Source organism: Lissotriton vulgaris, chromosome 4_1, assembly GCF_964263255.1.
Source record: "Lissotriton vulgaris chromosome 4_1, aLisVul1.2, whole genome shotgun sequence".
NCBI lineage: Eukaryota > Metazoa > Chordata > Amphibia > Caudata > Salamandridae > Lissotriton > Lissotriton vulgaris.
In genome coordinates, this window is record NC_141691.1 from 1,107,826,429 (window position 1) to 1,107,845,862 (window position 19,434).

Sequence of the window (19,434 nt, forward strand, 5' to 3'; positions counted from 1 at the left end):
AGACTTCGCAGACCATTGGCGAAGAGAGAAGGAGGAGAGAACGTCGAGAACTTCGACGATCATCGACGTCCACGCGGTCAGGGAAGCCTGAAACGCTCGAGGATGGACAACACGCCGTTCAAGTTCTGCCCGAATTGCAGACACAAGTACGCGCAGAAGGATCAGCACCCGGTGTGCAACCTTTGCCTACCGGTGGACCACAGAACCGAAGACTGCAACGCCTGCTCCGTCTTCGCCGCGAAGACCCTTCGTGTGAGGAAGAGCCAGAGGGTAGCACACGCCACCCTCGGAGGAAAAGCCCCGACGCCTTCGCTGTACGACCTGGGGATGTCCTCAGAGGAAGAGGACAACGCTGCCGCCGAACACGACCGCTACACGGTCGTAGAGACCGATTCCAAGAAGACGCCTGATAAGGTAGGAGACTCGACGTCCCACAAGAGCACGAGAGACCCTGAGTCTCGAAAGAACGAGGGCCAGACCCCGAAGGCGCCGACGCAGCGACATCTGCAGTCCGCGACCGCACACAGGCCCAGCGGATCCTCAGAGAAGGAGTCCCTGGCGCCGAGAGCTGTAGAACAGCAGAAGGCTCCGAAGATCTCCTCCGAAAGGGGCCGGGCTGTTGAGCAGCAGAAGGCGCCGAAGATCGTCTCCGAAAGGGACCGATCGGCGTCGAGGGAGAAAGACCCGAAAGCTTTGACGACGTCCAAGGACCCGAAACCAAGTTCGACGTCCAAACCTTCGACGCCGAGAGTCTCGCCGCCGAGCCAGGTGACGAAGAGAGGGGCCGAGCGTTCCGAGGCCGAGAACGCGGCCGAAAGGGAAAAGAAAAGACGGCGTTTGGAGGCCGAGATGGCGAGCATCTTGCAGCGGAAGAAGGATTTCGACGCTGAGATGAGTACCTTTACAATTCCACACAAGACCAAGCACGTGGTGCTAGATCTGGTCGAAGAGGAAGAAGAACTCGGCGACGGACATGGCCCGGCCGCCGAGATGGTCGACGACCAGGGAGATGAGGAAAATCCCTACGAGGATTACGGCTATGACGAGGAGGAGGGCAGTAGGTTGGACGCCGAGTCGGTCACCTCTGACCCCATCGAGGAGGATTACCTGGATATCGACACCGAGAGCCCGGAGGAGGCGGTCGACACATACCCCTCGAGGCCCTCGCCGCCTGACGACATCGGGGCATACAATTCGGCGATACAATCTGCCGCAGCGGCATTTAGGTTAAAGCTCGACGAGGAGAAGCAGAAAGCAGACTTCCTGCTCGAGACTTTGCTCCCAACACAGACAAGGAGCCAGTTCCTCCCAATGCTCGAGAGCGTCTTGGCTCAGGGACAAGAAGCATTCAAGGAGCCCGCAACATGCAAGGCGGTAACCCCTAGAACAGAGAAAAAATACAAACACTCCACGAAGGACCCGGCCTACATTCGAGGCGAGGTCTCCGCAGACTCCATTATCACGGCCACGGCTAGGAAGAGGGCCAACGTATCCACTACCTCGGGCCCACCACCGGATAAGGAGAGCAAGAGGATGGATCTGGTGGGCAGAAGGATCGAACGGAATGCTGCGACCCACTGGCGCATGGCTAACTCCAACGCTCTTCTAAACAGGCACATGTACCAGATCATGGACGGCCTGGGGCACTTGGTGAAGGACCTACCCCAGGAGGCCAGGCAGAAGGCCGAGATGTTGGTCGAAGAGGGGAAAAATGCGGCAAATTCTTGCCTTAAGACGGCCCTGGACGGGGCAGACACCGCCAGCAGGCTGATGATGATGGGTGTCACGGAAAGGAGACACGCCTGGCTCAGGATTTCAGGGTTCAAACCAGAGGTGCAACACAGTATCCTCAACACACCGTTCAACGGCGACACGCTCTTCGGGGCAACTGTGGACGAGAAACTCAGCCAGCTCAAAAAAGATAATGAGACGGCAAGGTCTATGGGGGCGTTGCAGTTCAGAGGCAACAGAAGAGGCACCCCGTCACGGAGGCCCGGCGGGAGAGGTGGAAACCAACCAGGTACATCACACCAGGTTTTCCAGCAAACGCACCAGGCAGACTCACAGGGACAGCAAGGTCAGCAGAAACAGTCCTGGCAGTACCAACCAAGAGGTCAGTCCTTTCGAGGAAGAAACGGACGTGGCCAGAATAGGAGAGGGGGGCAGCAGCCCTCCTCGAAGTGACTCCACAGAACTCTGGGTGCCCAGCCACAGAAAGGACCCGGGGGGGCACCACGTACCAAGGGGTCGGGACAATCAAAACACCTACGACCACATGACACCAGTGGGAGGAAGATTGCAATTTTGCCTCCAGGAATGGAGAGAAATCACATCAGACAAATGGATCCTAAACATCATCCAATTCGGGTATTGCCTGGAATTGGAGAAAAAGCCAACAAGCAGGAAACCAAGGGGAAGACCGCCAGCAGGAGACCAGCTGGCGAGGCTTCAGGAAGAGGTAAAGGAACTTCTGCAAAAGCAGGCCATAGAGCGAGTCCCATTCAGGGAAAGGAACAAGGGAGTCTACTCGACGTACTTCCTGGTACCAAAGGTACACGACAAGATGAGGCCCATCCTAGACCTGAGGTTCCTCAACAAATTCATAAGAACACAGAAATTCAAAATGACCTCCCTGCAGGAGGTGCTACCGCAACTGCAGGTCGGAGACTTCATGGTCACGATAGACCTCAAGGACGCCTACTTGCACATACCGATGAACAAAAAGCACAAACATATGCTCAGGTTCACAATCGGGGGAGGCCACTACCAGTTCACAACGCTGGCCTTCGGACTCAAATCAGCACCAAGGGTATTCACGAAGTGCCTCGCTGCAGTTGCTGCACACCTACGAAGACAGGGGATACACGTATACCCTTATCTAGACGACTGGTTGGTGAAGGCGAGTTCGTACCAAAGGTGCAAACACCACGCACAGACAGTGACGAGCACGCTCATAAACCTGGGGTTCTCCGTCCATTGGGAAAAATCGTCAATGGAACCGGAGCAAGTGAAGACCTTCCTGGGGGCAGTGATCAACACCGTGCAGGCCAAGGTGTTCCCCAGCGAGAAGAGAGCAAGGGCGCTGGTCAAGGAAACTCGCCTCTACCGGAAGGGGCAAGCTCGGACAGCGAGGACGGCGAGCAAGATCATGGGGATGATGGCATCATGCATCCACCTGGTGCCGAATGTGCGGCTACACATGAGACCCATGCAGGAATGGCTCCAGGAACAGTGGTCACAGGCGTCAGGCAGTTGGGAGGATCTTGTGGTGGTGACGCACGCAGTGCAAAGGGAGATGACATGGTGGACCATGGAGAACCTAACAAGGGGAAAGCCTCTAACACCCCCAACTCCGACAGTGACCATCACCACAGACGCATCCCTGAAGGGATGGGGCGCTCACATGGAGGAGCTCAAAGTGAGAGGACTGTGGACGCCAGCAGATGCGACAAAGCATATCAATTACCTAGAATTGAAGACAATCTTCCTTGCACTGAAAGCCTTCCAGACAAGACTGTACAAGCAAAGGGTGTTACTGCAGACAGACAACACCACGGCGATGTTCTACATCAACAAGCAGGGTGGAACACAGTCAACAACGCTTTCAACACTGGCACAGGAGATATGGAGATGGGCCATCCCTCTACAGATAGACCTGCTAGCCATACACCTACCAGGGAAGGAGAACATTCAGGCAGACTGGCTGAGCAGACAGACATCGGCATCCCACGAGTGGGAGCTCAATGCTCAGGAAACGAGGTGGTTATTCAACAGGTGGGGAACGCCATCAGTGGACCTGTTTGCAACACGCCAGAATGCGAAATGCCAGTACTTCGCATCCAGACTACCCGAAAAGGGGTCCCTTGGGAATGCCCTATGGATAGATTGGTCCGGGACATTTGCCTACGCTTTTCCCCCGATACCACTGATACACCGAGTACTGAGCAAGTGCAGAGCGAGCAAGATGACCCTGATACTGGTCGCGCCACAGTGGGCGAGGCAGACATGGTACTCGCAGATCATGGAGATGTCACAGAGTGCACCCCACAGATTCGGCAGAAGAAAGGACCTGCTCTCCATGCAGAACGGAGAGGTGCTGCACCCAGAGCCAGAGACCATGAGCCTAGTAGCATGGCTCCTGAGGACATAGAGTTTGCACATTTGAGACTGCCAGAGAGCACCCTCAGGGTCCTTCGGGAGGCACGGAGGCCGAGCACACGGCGGTGCTATGTCGCAAAATGGAAAAGATACACGATGTGGTGCAAACGTGAACAACTTCACAAGAAAATGAAGAAAGACTCCACAGTGCTGCGATACCTGACACACTTGCTGGACAAAAAACTCAGTTCATCCTCCTTGAGGGTTCACTTAGCGGCTATAGTAGCCTACACAAGGGGTGAGATGGGCAGGAGCTTCTTCACATCCCAGGTTGTCAAGAGGTTCCTGGAAGGAGCGAAGAGGATCGCACCGCCCAAGCGGGTGCCACCACCAGCATGGAACTTGAACGTAGTTCTCACGGAACTCATGAAGGAGCCCTTTGAACCACTGCACAGGGCCTCCTTAAAGATGCTAACCATGAAAACAGCCTTCCTAGTTGCTATAACGTCATTACGCAGGGTAAGCGAACTACAAGCGCTGACGCTACAGGAACCCTACATACAAATACATAGTGATAGGGTTGTGATGAGGACGGACCCACACTTCATGCCGAAGGTGGTCTCCAGGTTCCACATGAACCAGTCCATACAGATACCGAGTTTTTTCCAAAAACCAACCAATAGCGCTGAGCGAGCTCTGCACACCTTAGACGCCAGAAGGGCGGTCATGCATTACATTGAAAGGACAAAGGAGCACAGAAAAACGAAGCAGTTCTTTGTGTCATTCGCCAACAGTTACATGGGCAAAGCAGTAACGAAGAACACTATTGCACGATGGATAGCACAGACGATTCAGCTCTGCCACAACAGGGCAGGACAGGAACTAGACGAGGGAGTGCGTGCACACTCCACTAGGAAGAAGGGGGCCACAATAGCCTTCCTGGCTAACACGCCCATACAAGACATATGCCTGGCGGCAACATGGGCTTCAGTGCACACGTTCACAAAACACTACTGCGTGGATGTGCAGATGAACAAGGAAGCGCAAGTCGGACAAAAGGTGCTCCAGCACATATTCAGACACCAGAACTCATCTTCCACCCAGCCGCCACGGAAATGAGAAACCGCTACAAAATCTATGCACAGCATAGTGAATCCAGAAAGATTCACGCTGCAAAACGAATAGTTTCTTACCTGTCGGTGTAGTTTTGCAGCTTGATGATCTTTCTGGATTCACTAGCGAACCCACCCACCTCCGCCAGAAAGATGAGGCTGGAGAGAAAAGGGGTGGTCAAAAAAAAAAAAAAAAAAAAAAGGATGAAGAGATAAAATGGATTTTACATACAAGGCGGTTAAGGAAAAATCACCTACATAGAACATTGCCATCACTTCGGAAACGAAGGAAACACGAAAAAAAGAATCCGAAGATGGCGCCCAGGGATGGGAGCTTCCGCAGGAAGCATGCCGACGTCACCGGAAATACACCCAAGGAAGGGTGACGCCGACGCCCACCTGGGCCACGAAAAAAAAAAAAAAAAAAGAGAGAAAAGACTACGAATCCGGACCCAACCACAAGACCGCGGAATATGCACAGCATAGTGAATCCAGAAAGATCATCAAGCTGCAAAACTACACCGACAGGTAAGAAACTATTCGATGTCGTCGATGTATCTTTTAAATACCATTAATCCAGTTGTCCAGTTTGTGTCTTGGATTATATGATCATGCTCAAATTTAGCCATAAAGGTATTTGCGTAGGACGGTGCCCCCGCAAAACCCATAGAGGTCCCACTGCACTGTTCATAGAAGTCACCTTCCCAGTTGAAGTAACTGTGTAATAGAGCAAACTGTAGTAGTTCAAGCATCAGAGTTTTTTCTCCTCCTCGCACTTCATTGTTGAGTAAACACCATTCCATGGCTTCAATTCCCTCCCTGTGCGGGATTGAAGTGTACAGCGCTGTTACATCTATGGAACATAACCATATTTCCTCATCAGTTGGAATGTCTACTGTAGATAACATGTTGAGAAATGCGGTGGTGTCCTTTATGTGTGTGCTCCATTTTTGAACTAAAGGCTGTAGGAACCAGTCTAGGTATTGACCCAGTGGTTCTGATAACGATCCACAAGCTGAAACTATGGGTCTGAAAGGAGGTCTCTTGGGGTCCTTGTGTATCTTCGGGAGCATGTAAAATTGAGGTCTCCTAGGGTGTTTGGTCTGCAAAAATTGGTATGTTTTCAGAGTAATCCACTTCATCTCCAGGGCTTTGTCTAGGATTGTCTTGAGTGTCATTCCAAAAATCTCAGTGGGGTCTTGTTCCAACTTGTGGTAAATATTTTCATCTTGAAGATGGGCCTGTACACTCTCTTTGTAGTAAGTGGTGTTCATTACCACTATCGCTCCCCCTTTATCCGCCTTCATTATAGTGATGTCTTTGGCGTCTCTCAGAGTTTGTAAAACTTGCCATTCTTTCCTAGAGAAGTTACTGGTGGTACATCCGGAGTAGTTAATTTTTTGAATTTCAGATGTTATAATCCGTTCATATGCATCAATAGTTTTGTGTGAGGTGGGGGCACAAAATGTGCTTTTAGGTTTAAATTCCTTTAACTCCATTTCTGGTCTTTCATTCGGTGGTAGGTTATTGAAGAAGTTCTTTAATCTCAGATTCCTTAGGAATTTGTAGATTGATATTTCCGTTTCTTGGGCATTTGATTTATATCTTGGAACAAACGTGAGACCTTTGTTCAATACTTTTTTTTGAGCTTCCGTTAATTGTTTGTCTGATATGTTGATGACTAAATCGGTTTCGGTTTTTTTGATCTCAGCTCTCTCTCTGCTACTGTCTCTTTCACTTGTGTCTTTTCTTTTTCCTTTTCCCCTCCTTGTTTTGAGGGCTCTGTTATGCTTGTTGAAGGGGCATTGTTTGCTGCCGGGCTGATGTCTAAAAAAGGAACTTTATTTTGTTGATCTTTACGTCTGTCTTTAGATATTGGTCTCCTGTTTTGTGCTGTGTCAGAGTCAGATACCACACTTTCTTGCGATGAACTAACGTTGGTTTGTGGTTGTTGCCACTTCCTCTGATTATAAACCTCTGCCCAACTGTATACTTCTTCAAGTTTATAATCTATTGTGTCTCTTCGGTATTTTTTAACCTTCCTCTCCTCGATCTCTTTAGCATATCTTTCTAGCTTTTTGTTCACTTCTTCCAGTGTAGCATCAAGATCTTCAAATTGGTTCAATTCTGATTTTACTTTGGCCAGTTCTTCTTCAATTATTCTTAGTTCTTTTGCCAACTCTTCCACAATCAACAAAATGAGGTCCAAACTGCATTTATTCAAGATTTGATACCATTTTGTTAGGAAAGCCTTGTTATTCCTGCATAACATGGGTTTAAGCGCTATTCTTAAACCCCTAGGGATTCGTTGGTTTCTGTGATAGTGTATTAGAGTTGTTGCATGCAGTCTTTGATTTATTTCACGTTTGCTTACATTTTCAAGTTGTTTTAACAATTGCATAACAGTGCTTGGTTGTGGGCTGAAGGCTCTAGTTTCCTTGATCAAGCTATAGATTCCTTCTGCTTCTTCTGCAGTGTATACTAGGGTTTCAGCCTTATTCGTTGTGATCTGTGCTATCTCTTCTAAATTCATCTCTGCGGTGCTTGAGATGCCCCATCTTGGACCTCAGGTAGCTAAATGCCTATCTCTTCTCCCTATCCTTCCGGATGGTATCCTTACAGGACATATTGAAGATGATCAGCCCGGGGGATTTCATGGCCACGCTCGATCTGGAGGACGCGTACTTCCATGTCCCGATTCACCCAGCACACAGAAGGTTCCTACGCTTCACAGTAGCCAAGAGCCATTTTCAGTTCAGAGTTCTGCCGTTCGGTCTTCGCTCTGCCCCAAGGATTTTCACGAAGGTGCTGGCACCGGTGGCAGCATTTCTGCGAAAGAACCACTTCCAGGTCTTCCCTTATCTGGGCGATTGGTTACTGAAGGCCCCGTCCAGAAGGTTAGCGCAGGACGCTGTGCAGGCTTGCACCAATCTGTTTCAGAATCTGGGGCTCACTTTGAACAGAGAAAAATCCACGCTGATGCCCTCAAGAAGAGCACGGTTCCTAGGAGCAGTGTTAGATTCAAGGCTCTCGAGGGCGTTTCCTACTCAAGAGAGGATAGAGAAACTACAACGGTTGGCACGAAACATTCGGGGAAAAAGGTGTCTTTCTGTATGCAGCTACAAGTCGCTGCTAGGGGTGATGTCATCATGTATTCCCTTAATTCCACACTGCAGACTGCGGATGCGTCCCCTGCAGGAACAACTGGACCTCCAATGGAAACAAGTGCACGGATCGTTCGAGGACAAGGTGGTTGTCACTCGGGAGATGAAAGAGGCAGTGATTTGGTGGTCACATCAAGACAATTTGTGCCAAGGTCTATCCTTCGCAAGCGTACCATCTCCTCAAATACTAACGACAGATGCGTCATTGGAGGGATGGGGAGCTTTGATGCAGGATCTGCAGGTCAGCGGCCATTGGTCTCCTCGTGAGCAAAAACTGCATATCAATCTGTTGGAGCTGAGGGCGATCAGGCTAGCTCTTCAAGCCTTTCTTCCGTGACTCCAGGGTTCACAAGTGCTCATCAGGACGGACAACACCACAGCTATGCATTATGTGAACAAAGAAGGAGGAACGAGATCACTCCTTGTCGCGAGAAGCTCAACAGATATGGGAATGGTCAATTCTTCAGAGAATTTCACTAAAGGCGGAGCACTTACCAGGAGTGCTGAACGAAGGCGCCGACAGACTGAGCAGGTTATCCTCAGTCAGTCACGAGTGGGAACTAAAACAGCAGGTTCTGGATCTACTATTTCAGACATAGGGCACACCGGAGGTGGACCTATTTGCAACGCCAACCAACAAGAAATGCCGGTCATACGCCAGCAGGTTCCACGAATCAAGGCTCATTGGGCAATGCCCTGTCGATAGCCTGGACGGGGAGGTTTCTTTATGCGTTTCCACCAATTCCCCTGATTCCACGCCTCATCAGGAAGATGAAAACGGAACCATGCAAAATAATCCTAATAGCCCCAGCATGGCCGAGACAGTTTTGGTACACAGAACTACATCTGCTGTCGCTAGTTCCTCCATTGCTGCTGGAGGAGGTTCCGGATCTTCTACCATGTCCGGAGGACAGGTTTGGCATCCAGACCCCAAATCATTACACCTGACTGCATGGCTCCTGACCAGCGAGAATTCATGAATGTCCCTCTTTCCAAGGAGATCAAGGACATCCTTTCCCAGGCAAGAGCACCTTCAACAAACAAGACATACAGATTGAAATGGAAAAGGTTTTGTATTTGGTGTAAAAAGGAAAAGGTTGATCCTTTTACTTCGAAACCTCATCAACTCCTGCCTTATCTACTTTCGCTAGCAAAGTCTAATCTGACCCATTCTACGATCAATGTCCATTTGGCGGCAATTTCAAGATTCAGGACATCTGACTCTGGTCCTTCATTATGGTCTTCAAGAATTGTCAAGCTATTCCTCAAAGGCCTGTTCAGGGTCTATCTTCCAGTGAGACCTCCTCCAACTTGGCATTTAAACTTGGTCCTGGCTCAACTGATGAAGGAACCATTTGAGCCGATTCACCGCTCAGACTTGAAATACTTGTCATGGAAATTGGCTCTACTCTTAGCCCTGACCTCGGCTAGGCGAGTTGGGGAGTTGCAGGCCCTTACTATCCAAGAGCCGTTTTTACAGTTCAAAAGGAACACGGTCATCTTGCGGACGAACCCAAGATTCATTCCTAAAGTTCCTACAGACTTTCACTTAAATGAACCAGTAATTCTAAAGACATTTATTCCAAACCCAGTCACTCCAGCGGAGAAGACATTGCACACTCTGGATTTAAAACGATGTCTAAAATTCTACTTAGACCGTACCAAGGAATTTAGAAAGACTTCGCAATTGTTCATTGCCTTTGGTGGTCCAAGCCAAGGTCTCCCTCTGTCCAAACAGGGGATCTCAAGATTGATTTCGAGTGCTATTCTGCATTGCCACAACATAGCAGGAAAACCTCTGGTGGGCAGGATCCGTGCTCACTCAACAAGATCAGTGGCATCCTCAACAGCCCTCTTTGCGGGGGTACATATAAAGGACATTTGCAGGGCTGCTACCTGGAGCAGCGTGCACACTTTCACTAAGCATTACTGCTTAGTCATTGCAGCAGGATGAGGCGGCGGTGGGCCAGGCTGTCTTGAGGAACCTCTTCAAGTGATTGGTGAGCTTTCCTTTCTATCCCACATTCCATTGGTAACACATTTTGTGATTTCATTTTTAATGTTAGAAGGTACTTATTTACAAAATGTGTTTATGATGGTTTACTGCTTGCTATTCTGATACAAAAGCATGGGAATCTATGAAAGTTCCAATACTGGGGCAAGAAAACAAGTTACTTACCTGTAACTTTGGTTCCCCAGTATTGGTAACTTTCATAGATTCCCATGCGCCCACCCACCTCCCCGGGGAAAGCTCAGCCTTCAAGTATGGTGTCTAGCACACAACGGCTACGAAAATCTGAGGCTCTGAGGTTCCTTCAGGAAGGTTCCAGGGGTGAGGCTCTTCTGATTGGCTGATGCCTAAAATTTGGTCTCTTTTACAAAAAGAGGCTGATATGCTACAAAAGTGAGTGAGGCCTAGGCCTTTCCTTTCTCTTTTGTACCTACTACTATGGTATTTTTTATTACCGAGACTCCCATTCCGACGACGGGGAATGATACAAAAGCATGGGAATCTATGAAAGTTTCCAATACTGGGGAACCAAAGCTACAGGTAAGTAACTTGTTTTCTACTCGAGCATGTTATGCTGCTAAACGGAAACAGTTTGTTTATTGTAACCACCATATCAATCCACTTGATGCTTTTGTACAAAACGTCATTTGTTTTTTTTTTTTTTTTTTTTTTGAAAACCTTTATTTTCCGAAAACATAATACACAGCGTCAGCCTACAACCACTGCGGGCCGGCCGCTATGACAATATACAGTTATCCCGAGGTACCTTGCGTTGCAGCAGATATGAACAAGAACACAACGAAGGATTTGCAAGGAGCCCAAGGAAAAGGATAACGAGGGTTTCATTTTATAATTTTGACGGATCATCCTAAAGTCAGACAGGGTAGCTGAGTGGGCGAACAACATGAAGGATGTTCAACAGTGATTCATCTCTATTAAAATACTGGCGTAAACATTTACAATAGGGATATATAATCACAGAGGTAGATGCCTTCCCAAATAGCGCCCGCCCATTCAGTGTATAAATCGGGAATTACATCTAGCTTGCCTACGATATGACAGGATATAGAAGGGAGCATCATATAGCAGAAATAAAGGATCCAATGACGTATAAAAAGGCAGTCATTACATGTCCAGATTCGCGACAGGATATGCGCCCTCAATCGATAGTGGAAAAAGGGAAGGAAGAGCAAGTTCTGTAATCATTCAATGACTATGCATGAGAATCGGTATCTATATCATAGAGTCAATGAACCAAATGGTAAGGACGTAGACGCAAAACACAGAGAAAATAGACGTTTCCTAAAGAACCAAACCCAACCTCCCGTCTGACCCAAGAGACATAGGAAGAAAAAGAGAAATAAGAATAAAGATAAAAGAAGGCCATAGAAACGAAAAGAGAAAAGAATAAAGCCCCACCCCCCCACCCTGCACGTCGAAGAGGCTATGGCCCACCCCCCCCTACTAACGTGCCTGTCGCCCCAAGAGTACCCACATAAGGGAAAGACGGGGGGAAGACAACCCCCCGGAGAAGAAAGCCCGGGGGAGGGCCAGAAACACTGTAACCCGGGCTCCCAGCCCACACCCTACCCCCAACCCAGACACCACAACCCACAAGTGATCAGTCCAGCTGTAGCCCGAAGCGAGCAATTATAACAAGCGTGCGGCCACCCAGTACATTAAGAACAATACAGTCCAGAGCGCAGCCAGCTAAGTAAGAAAGCATAGTAGGGACCCCCCCTTCTCCACTTGCCCCAGGACCGCCCGCACACTAAACCCCCCATCTCCTGAACAGGAATCAGCAGCTGTGCCCATCAATCACAGCCCTATGTAGGGCAAGACAAAATAACAATCAAAAGTCCCAAAGTAGTTTGAGAGTCCCGATATCCGTCAGCCATGGAAGCAAGACCAGAGCAAGGATCCATCACCCCTGGCCCGAGCGTTGCAAGCCTCCCAAAAATGGCGACTGCAGGAAACAGTCCGATGGCAGAACAAAGGGACAAGATGGCCGTCTCCAACATAGAGAAAGCATGGAAGGAAGAGACGAGTGTCCCCAGTCCACAAAGAGTCGATTGGCAAAAGAGGCTGGCTTCCCAGCCCTAACAGGAGAAAGTACCACCGACTGGGGAAAGGAGGAGGCTTCAGAGGCAAGAGCTGTAAAGAAGCAGGGCAGCCAGGGAGTCTGCGATCCAAACAGGAGCGATGATGGTGGAGGCTGAACCTCGGAGTGCGGAGTGGAGAGCGACATTGTAGCAACATCCATGTCGGTGGGCAAGCCAATAGCGCTGTTGCCAGAAATCGCCGGCGACAATGCAGGTGCCTGCTGCAACATAGTATCCGGGCCAAAGACAATTGTAGGCAGCAAAGAATCAGAGCGCCACCGGTGTCTCGGCGCTAGAATCGCCTCGTCCATTTTGCGGCACAAGTCCTTAATAATTTGCCGACACGTAGATCTGAGATCCATGATAGCTGCAAGGATCTCCATACAGGTGGGGGCCCGCTGTAATCCCACACAAGACGGCTGTTGGGTCCGCATCTCCGGTTTACAGGAGTGAGTTAGAGCAGGCGCGATAGAATGTCCAGGGGACAGAGAAGCAGCCATCTCTCCTTCCTCAGAGACCGCCATCTTTACATCGGCAATCCGGTGACAATGGGAGAGAGGGGCGATCAGAAATCGGGACACATCAGGCAGGGGCGCCGGCAGGGGGGCGGCCAGCAGGGCAAAGGAACAATCTGTAAGCGACCCCTCGTCGCTAGTCCAGAGGCAGCTTCCGACGCAGGCGGTCCCGCCCGCCTGAGCCGAGTCAGCCCTCCAGTTGCACCGCAATACAGTACGAGGGGGGGTGGGGGTACCATCTCACCAGTGCCCACCGCATCCAGGTCCGGGGAGCCAAGGGTTCAGAAAATGACCTCACCGTCTCTCCCCGCCGGCGGTAACTCTGCTGCACGCAGCGGCGCTGCCAGTAGTCGTCTGCCCGGCACATCCGCATCCCTCGGCGGCCATCAGAGCTGGGTCCTGGGGGTGCACTGGCAAATGGCTCACACGCCCGTATCTCCGTCCACACGGCTGATAGAAGCCTCGGAGGAACGCGGTTGTAACCAGCGCGTGCATGCGGTCGTGGCGCCGCATCAATAATTCAGGATCAGTGGCAGGATATCGGTGCGGGAGTAGGAGGCTCGCGGAGCTGGGAGCCTACACGTCCGTCCTGTCGGCCATCTTGGCTCCTCCCCCAAAACGTCATTTGTTATCTTGCATTTACAGCCATGTGGATTAGCATATACATCCATTAGCTTAACATCTAGCAGCAGTGGCTGGATATTTGCAAAACATACAACATTTATTCCTATTCAGAGTGCCAGTGATTTAAGCCTTCATTGAAGGATTAAAAAGAGTAATACCTCCAAGAATTCCCCCTGCTCCAGAGTGGAACCTAAATATATTTCTTACAAGGCTAATGGGTCCACCTTTGAACCCATGCACAAATGTCAGTTGCAATTCTTGTCATGGAAAATCTCTTTTCTTATAGCGTTCACTTCACTAAGGAGTTTGTGTACTTCAGGCATTAACTCTACAAGAGCCTTACTTTCAGCTTCACAATAATAGTGGTACTTCGTACTAATCCTAAATATCTCCCTATAGTTTCTGTTTTTCATATTAACCAATCAGTTGTTACCGGTCTTCTTTCCTCAACCTGATTCTGTAGCTGAACTGGCTCTACATACACTGGATGTTCGATGAGCTCTACTTTACTACATGGAAAGAACCAAAGACTTCAGGAAAACAAAGCAATTTTTTTTGCTTTGTCTCTTAACCTCACAAAGGCATTCCTATTTCTAAATCTGGTATTGCTAGATGGATTATAAAATGTATTGCGACATTTGTTAGTACCCCCTAGAACACATTCCATTTGCAAAGTAGGGGCTACAATGGCCTTCTTGGGAAATATCCCCATAGCTGACATTTGTGAGGCAGCAACATGGTCTACACCACACACATTCACCAAACACTAGTGTAGATGTGTCCTCAAGACAACAGGCCAAGCAGGACTTAAAACACTTTTTCAAACCACTCCCGCCACTACAGGTTAGCCACAACTTTGGGAGATTACTGCTATATAGTCTATGCAAAGCATGTTCTCTACAGCTCACATGCCTGGAACGAAAAAATTTACTTATTCAGTAAGCATCTGTGCTTGGCATGTAGAGCTGTATATTCACATGTGCCCACCTACCTCCCTGGTTTCCTGTAGTGGTTGTAGTTCTTATTTTACATTCAGACTCGTAGACATCTCGATTCTACACTTTCTAACTCCATTTCTCACCCTTTGCGGGAAAACAATCTAACAATGGAGTCGATGCCCGTGCTTCACCAAAAGGAGTCACCTACCTCGTGGCTGGAAAGACTTCATCGAACAAAAACAACTTGCAAACATCCAGTCCCAATACCAGATGGCAGGAATATGTGAATCTACAGCTCTACATGCTAAGAACAGATGCTTACTGGGTAAGTAACATTTTCCTTATTCATACTGAATATTTTCCTGTTCTGTCTAGATATTTATTTGTTTGTTTGTGTAGTGAGAAGGTGTAGTTAAATGGATACCTATAGGTTTTAATGTCTACTTTAGGTTGCCAACATTGTATTTAATTGACTAAAGAATTTGTCCTAATGCTTCTCACAAAATGGATTTTTTTTTTAGCGTCTGAGCAGCCCTCATTAGAAATTAATCCTTCAGAGCCCATGTGAGTACATTTGATTATATAATTGGTGTAAAAGTTATTTGTCACACACATGCAATTAATAAATCTATCTTTGCTTGACAGTTCAATTTTTATAAATTGCTCAGTAGTGAAACTGAGGCATATAGGTTTCATGTTATATAGTAGGTGTGCAGTTATTGAAGTACGGCATCTCACCCCCTTCCGCTCTGGTCGATTCCTATACTAAGAACCTGCTACGCAGTTAAGTGCATTCTATAAACGCTTACCAGGCTTCACATTATTTTTCCCATTTCTTAGGGCATTCCCTGCCTTTGTTGACCTGCTCTTCAGCCATCATACAACATTCCATGTCCCTTTTCCAGGTCTGGTGTCTCCTATGCACCCCCCCCCTCAACAAATCATATCAATACTGTATTTGCGGCGTTTGTCGACTACCAGAGCATTGCTTTGAGTATCCCATTATCCCCTTTATCTTAACCGATATTTATAGAGCGCACTGACACCATAAGTTTCCTGGCGCTGAGAGAAAGAGTGCATAGATTCCGGGGGGCGGACTAACCAGTTTGAGTGAAGAGCCGGGTTTTCAAAAGTTTCCTGAAATTCAGCAGGGAGGGGCTGGACTTGACTGACAAGAGGAAAGGATTCCATAATTTAGGGGCCACGTGGGCAAACCTGCGGCCGCCAAACTTTGAGTTTTGCTGTAGGGGCGACCAGCAGATGAAGGTGAGCCGAACGAAGGTTGCGCACCGGACGGTGCTGCGTGATCAATGTTTTGAGAAAAACAGGACTGGAACAATGGAGAGCTTTGAAAGTCAGGCAGCCGATCTTAAAGGCCGCCCTCTGCTCAACTGGAAAACCAGTGCAGTTTACGCAATAGTGGTTTCGCTGATTGCCATTTTGGAGTTTTGTAAATAAGTCTGGCAGCCTGATTTTGTACAATTAGGAGACGGCGGAGCAGTGACTGTGGGAGTCCATGATATAGGGAGTTAGAAAAATCAAGGCGGGATAATACCAAGGAAATTACGACCTGGACCAATGCCGCATGTACAAGTAGATGGACTATTTTGCGGATTTTACGCAGTTGGAACATGCTAGAGGAGATCACGGCCCCTACTTGGGCCTTGAGGGAGAGCTCCGCATCAATAACCACCCCCAAGCTCTTCACAGAGCTTGCCGGGGCAGGGGGGGAGCCCAACTCCTTGGGCCAAAACTGGGGACCCCAGAATGCTGGACTATTACCAGGAAGGATGAGCTCCGTTTTCCATGGATTTAATTTTAATTGGTTGTAGTTCATCCACAGCTGAATATGGGTCATTACAGCTTGAAAGTTTTTAGAGGCATGAGGAGAGTCAAGAGGGAAGATGATCTGCAAATCATCAGCATATTTGAACACTGTGATGTCCCACCTCTTGAGCGAATGAATCAATGGCCGGAGGTATAAATTAAAAAGGAGGGGGGAAAGGGAGGAGCCCTGAGGGACCCCACATGTTGTGGATACCCTAGCAGCCGTGAAAGAGCCCAGTCGAACAGCTTGTGTTTTACCAGCGAGGAAGGACTCGATCCAATTGAGGACAGGGCCCTGGATGCCGGCCTGTCCGACACGGTGGAGAAGGATGTTATGGTCCACCATGTCGAAAGCAGCCGACAAATCCAGTAGCACGAGTGCCTGAGGTGACCCTTTGTCGGCGTTCCTCCTCAGAGTGTCCAATACTGCCAAAATAACGGCCTCGGTGGAATGGGCAGGCCGGAAGCCGGCTTGATTAGGTTCGAGATAGCAGGAGCTCTCGATGAAATTTGAGAGGCATTGGGCGACGTGAGCCTCGAGGAGCTTGAACAGGTAGGGGAGGAGGGAGATAGGACGGTATTTGGCGGGATCGACAGGATCCGCACCTGGTTTCTTCACCAGGGGCACTAGGATGGCCTCCTTGAAGCAGATGGGGACCGTACCGGTATTGAGGGAAGCATTTAACAAGGGCAGAATACAATCCGGTAAAGTAAGACAGACGTCCCGAAGGACAGAGGGAGGGCAACAATCTTTAGGGGACCCTGATTTAACACGGGCCGCCAGGGAATTAGGGTTAAGGATAGGGAACTGAGTGAAGGCCTGATGGTTGATGGGGAAGTGTCCAAAAACCCCGCGGAGATGAGGGGGGGGGGGGTGGAGTTCTTGATATTGACTATTTTTTTGATAAAAAAAGAATTCAGAGCATCACAGGTCTCTTGGGTTGGAACCTGGGTGAAAAGGGTTCTATCGTCCGTTGTGAGCTCATTCATGATTCTGAAGATTTCTTTAGGTTTATTAAGAGCAGAGAGAATTCTATCGGAAATGTGTGGATTTAGACTAAGAGATTGCACCTTTATAGTCTTTGCGGGCTGCCACAAAGAGCAGTCTATCGGATTCGGAGTAGTTGTGTCTACAGATCCATTCTAGCTGACGCAGCTTCAATTTCTGTTCTTTGAGGGCGCCAGAGAACCATCTATGTGAGTTACTATGTCTAGTGCGTGGAAATTTAGTGAGGGGCAAACTCGTCACTGGCCATCTTGAGCCAGTTGCAAATGTCACCTTCCATTGCCTCGATATTAGCATCAATGTCGGTGGTAGGACGAGTTTTGGCCAGGGCAGCAAGAAAACCTTGGGAGTCGTAGGAGCTCCATTTAAGTGATGACCCACCTGCCAGGATGGGGGCCTTGACCCAGCCACTAACAGTAATGGTGGTTTTGATTAGATGGTGATCTGACCAGATGCAAGGGGAAATGATTGGACAGGATAATGCCAACTCATGGGTCCAGATATGGTCGAGGGTGTGACCCTTGATATGAGTAGGCGCGGAGACTAGTTGGATGAGATTAAGACTGGTAAGAGCTTCGAACAGTTCAGTGGCATGAGGGCCAGCTTTATCATCATTAAACCAATAATTAAAATCGCCGAAGAGAGCGATTCTGGCGTGAAGTGTCATAAGATGTGCCAACTGTTCGCTCAGGCAAATGGGAAACAAAGGCATGGGGTGGGGGGGCCGATATAGGAGTATATTTGTAAGGGCACCAGCCTCTGTTTCTAAACTAATGACCAAATTGTCCACCTCGGGAAGGACAAGAGAGGCAGAAGAGATAAATTTAAATTGTTTCAGTATGATGGCTGCCACTCCACCCCCAGTGCGGCCTGAGGGGTGGTCAGCATGAAGGATGTAGTAATCTGGGGGAAGGGGCGCCAAGATGTCAGGATGAGTCAATGTGAGCCATGTTTCTGTAATTAGTAATATGTCAGGTTTTTCAGTGGAAAGAAGGATGAAAATGTCTAAGTAGTGCTTTACCAAAGAGCGTGTGTTCAAGTACATCACGCAAACAGCTGTCTCACTCAATCCAGATCCCGCAGCGTACCTGCGGCTCTCAGGGGAGCTAAGTGCCCTGCAGGCAATGCCAGCGGAATTAATCCGCCTAACTGTACCAGGGGACGGCGGCGACTGCGTGGCTTGTAGCTGTCTGAGGGTGGTTGCAGAATAAGAGACCTGTCGACCAGCATTACTGGCCCCTGGGCCCGGTCTGGCGCAGACGGGCTTGCCTTTGGCGCGCCGCCGCTGCGCCCGTCCGTTGCGCTCCCTGTGAGGGGGGGCCATTTTATAGTTGCTGGGGCGGGAGGGGCCGAGCACTAGACCGTTTGCTTGCTCCACACCCAAGATGGCGGGCGCAAAGAAATCGAAACCCAGGCAGCACCTAATCGGCTGCGGTGGGGCTAGAGAAGCAGAGACCGAGTAACTGGTCAAATAACCATCTTGTCACGCCTAGACTATGCGAACGTCCTCCTTCTGGGAGCAAACAAAGCAGAAACGGCTAGGTTCCAACGAGTCCAGAATGCGGCAGCTAGAATACTAGTCGGTCTCCCACGTAGATGCTCAGCCAGAGCCACCATCCGCAAACTCCACTGGCTGCCCGTGGAACACCGAGTCAAATTTAAAGCTCTCATTACGATCTTTAAAATTGCCAGACAGGGAAACCCCCCTCTGCTACGAAACCTGGCCTGCCCCTACGTCCCTGGCCGTGAACTACGTTCCTCCAACCAACTTCTTCTGAAAGTTCCCAGAACAAAGCGCTGTCGTACTGGAGGCCGCTCCTTTGGCGTTCTTGGTCCCAAACTTTGGAACAATCTGCCTCTCAGTATACGCTCCATAGACTCTCTCTCTCTGTCTTTCGTAAGGCAATAAAGACCCTTCTCTTCCCTGCCCCCTAGGGTATCTCTCCACTCCTCCCCCCTTCCCCCGCCCAGTAAGGTGTTCGTTTGTCTCTCAGCGCCGGGACGCCCCATTGCCGGGGTAGCTGTTGCGCTTCACCA

General features: G+C 49.3%; 1 protein-coding gene across 2 annotated transcripts in view; it reads left to right on the plus strand.

The window, feature by feature from the left end:
* LOC147722937 (uncharacterized) overlaps positions 1 to 19,434 on the plus strand; it is a 417,291-nt gene that overhangs the window by 197,932 nt on the left and 199,925 nt on the right. For both annotated transcript variants that reach the window (XM_086965333.1, XM_086965332.1), the window contains exon 9: positions 15,086 to 15,128. In XM_086965333.1, coding sequence (XP_086821459.1) covers positions 15,086 to 15,128 — 43 coding nt within the window. The remainder of the gene's footprint in view (positions 1 to 15,085; positions 15,129 to 19,434) is intronic.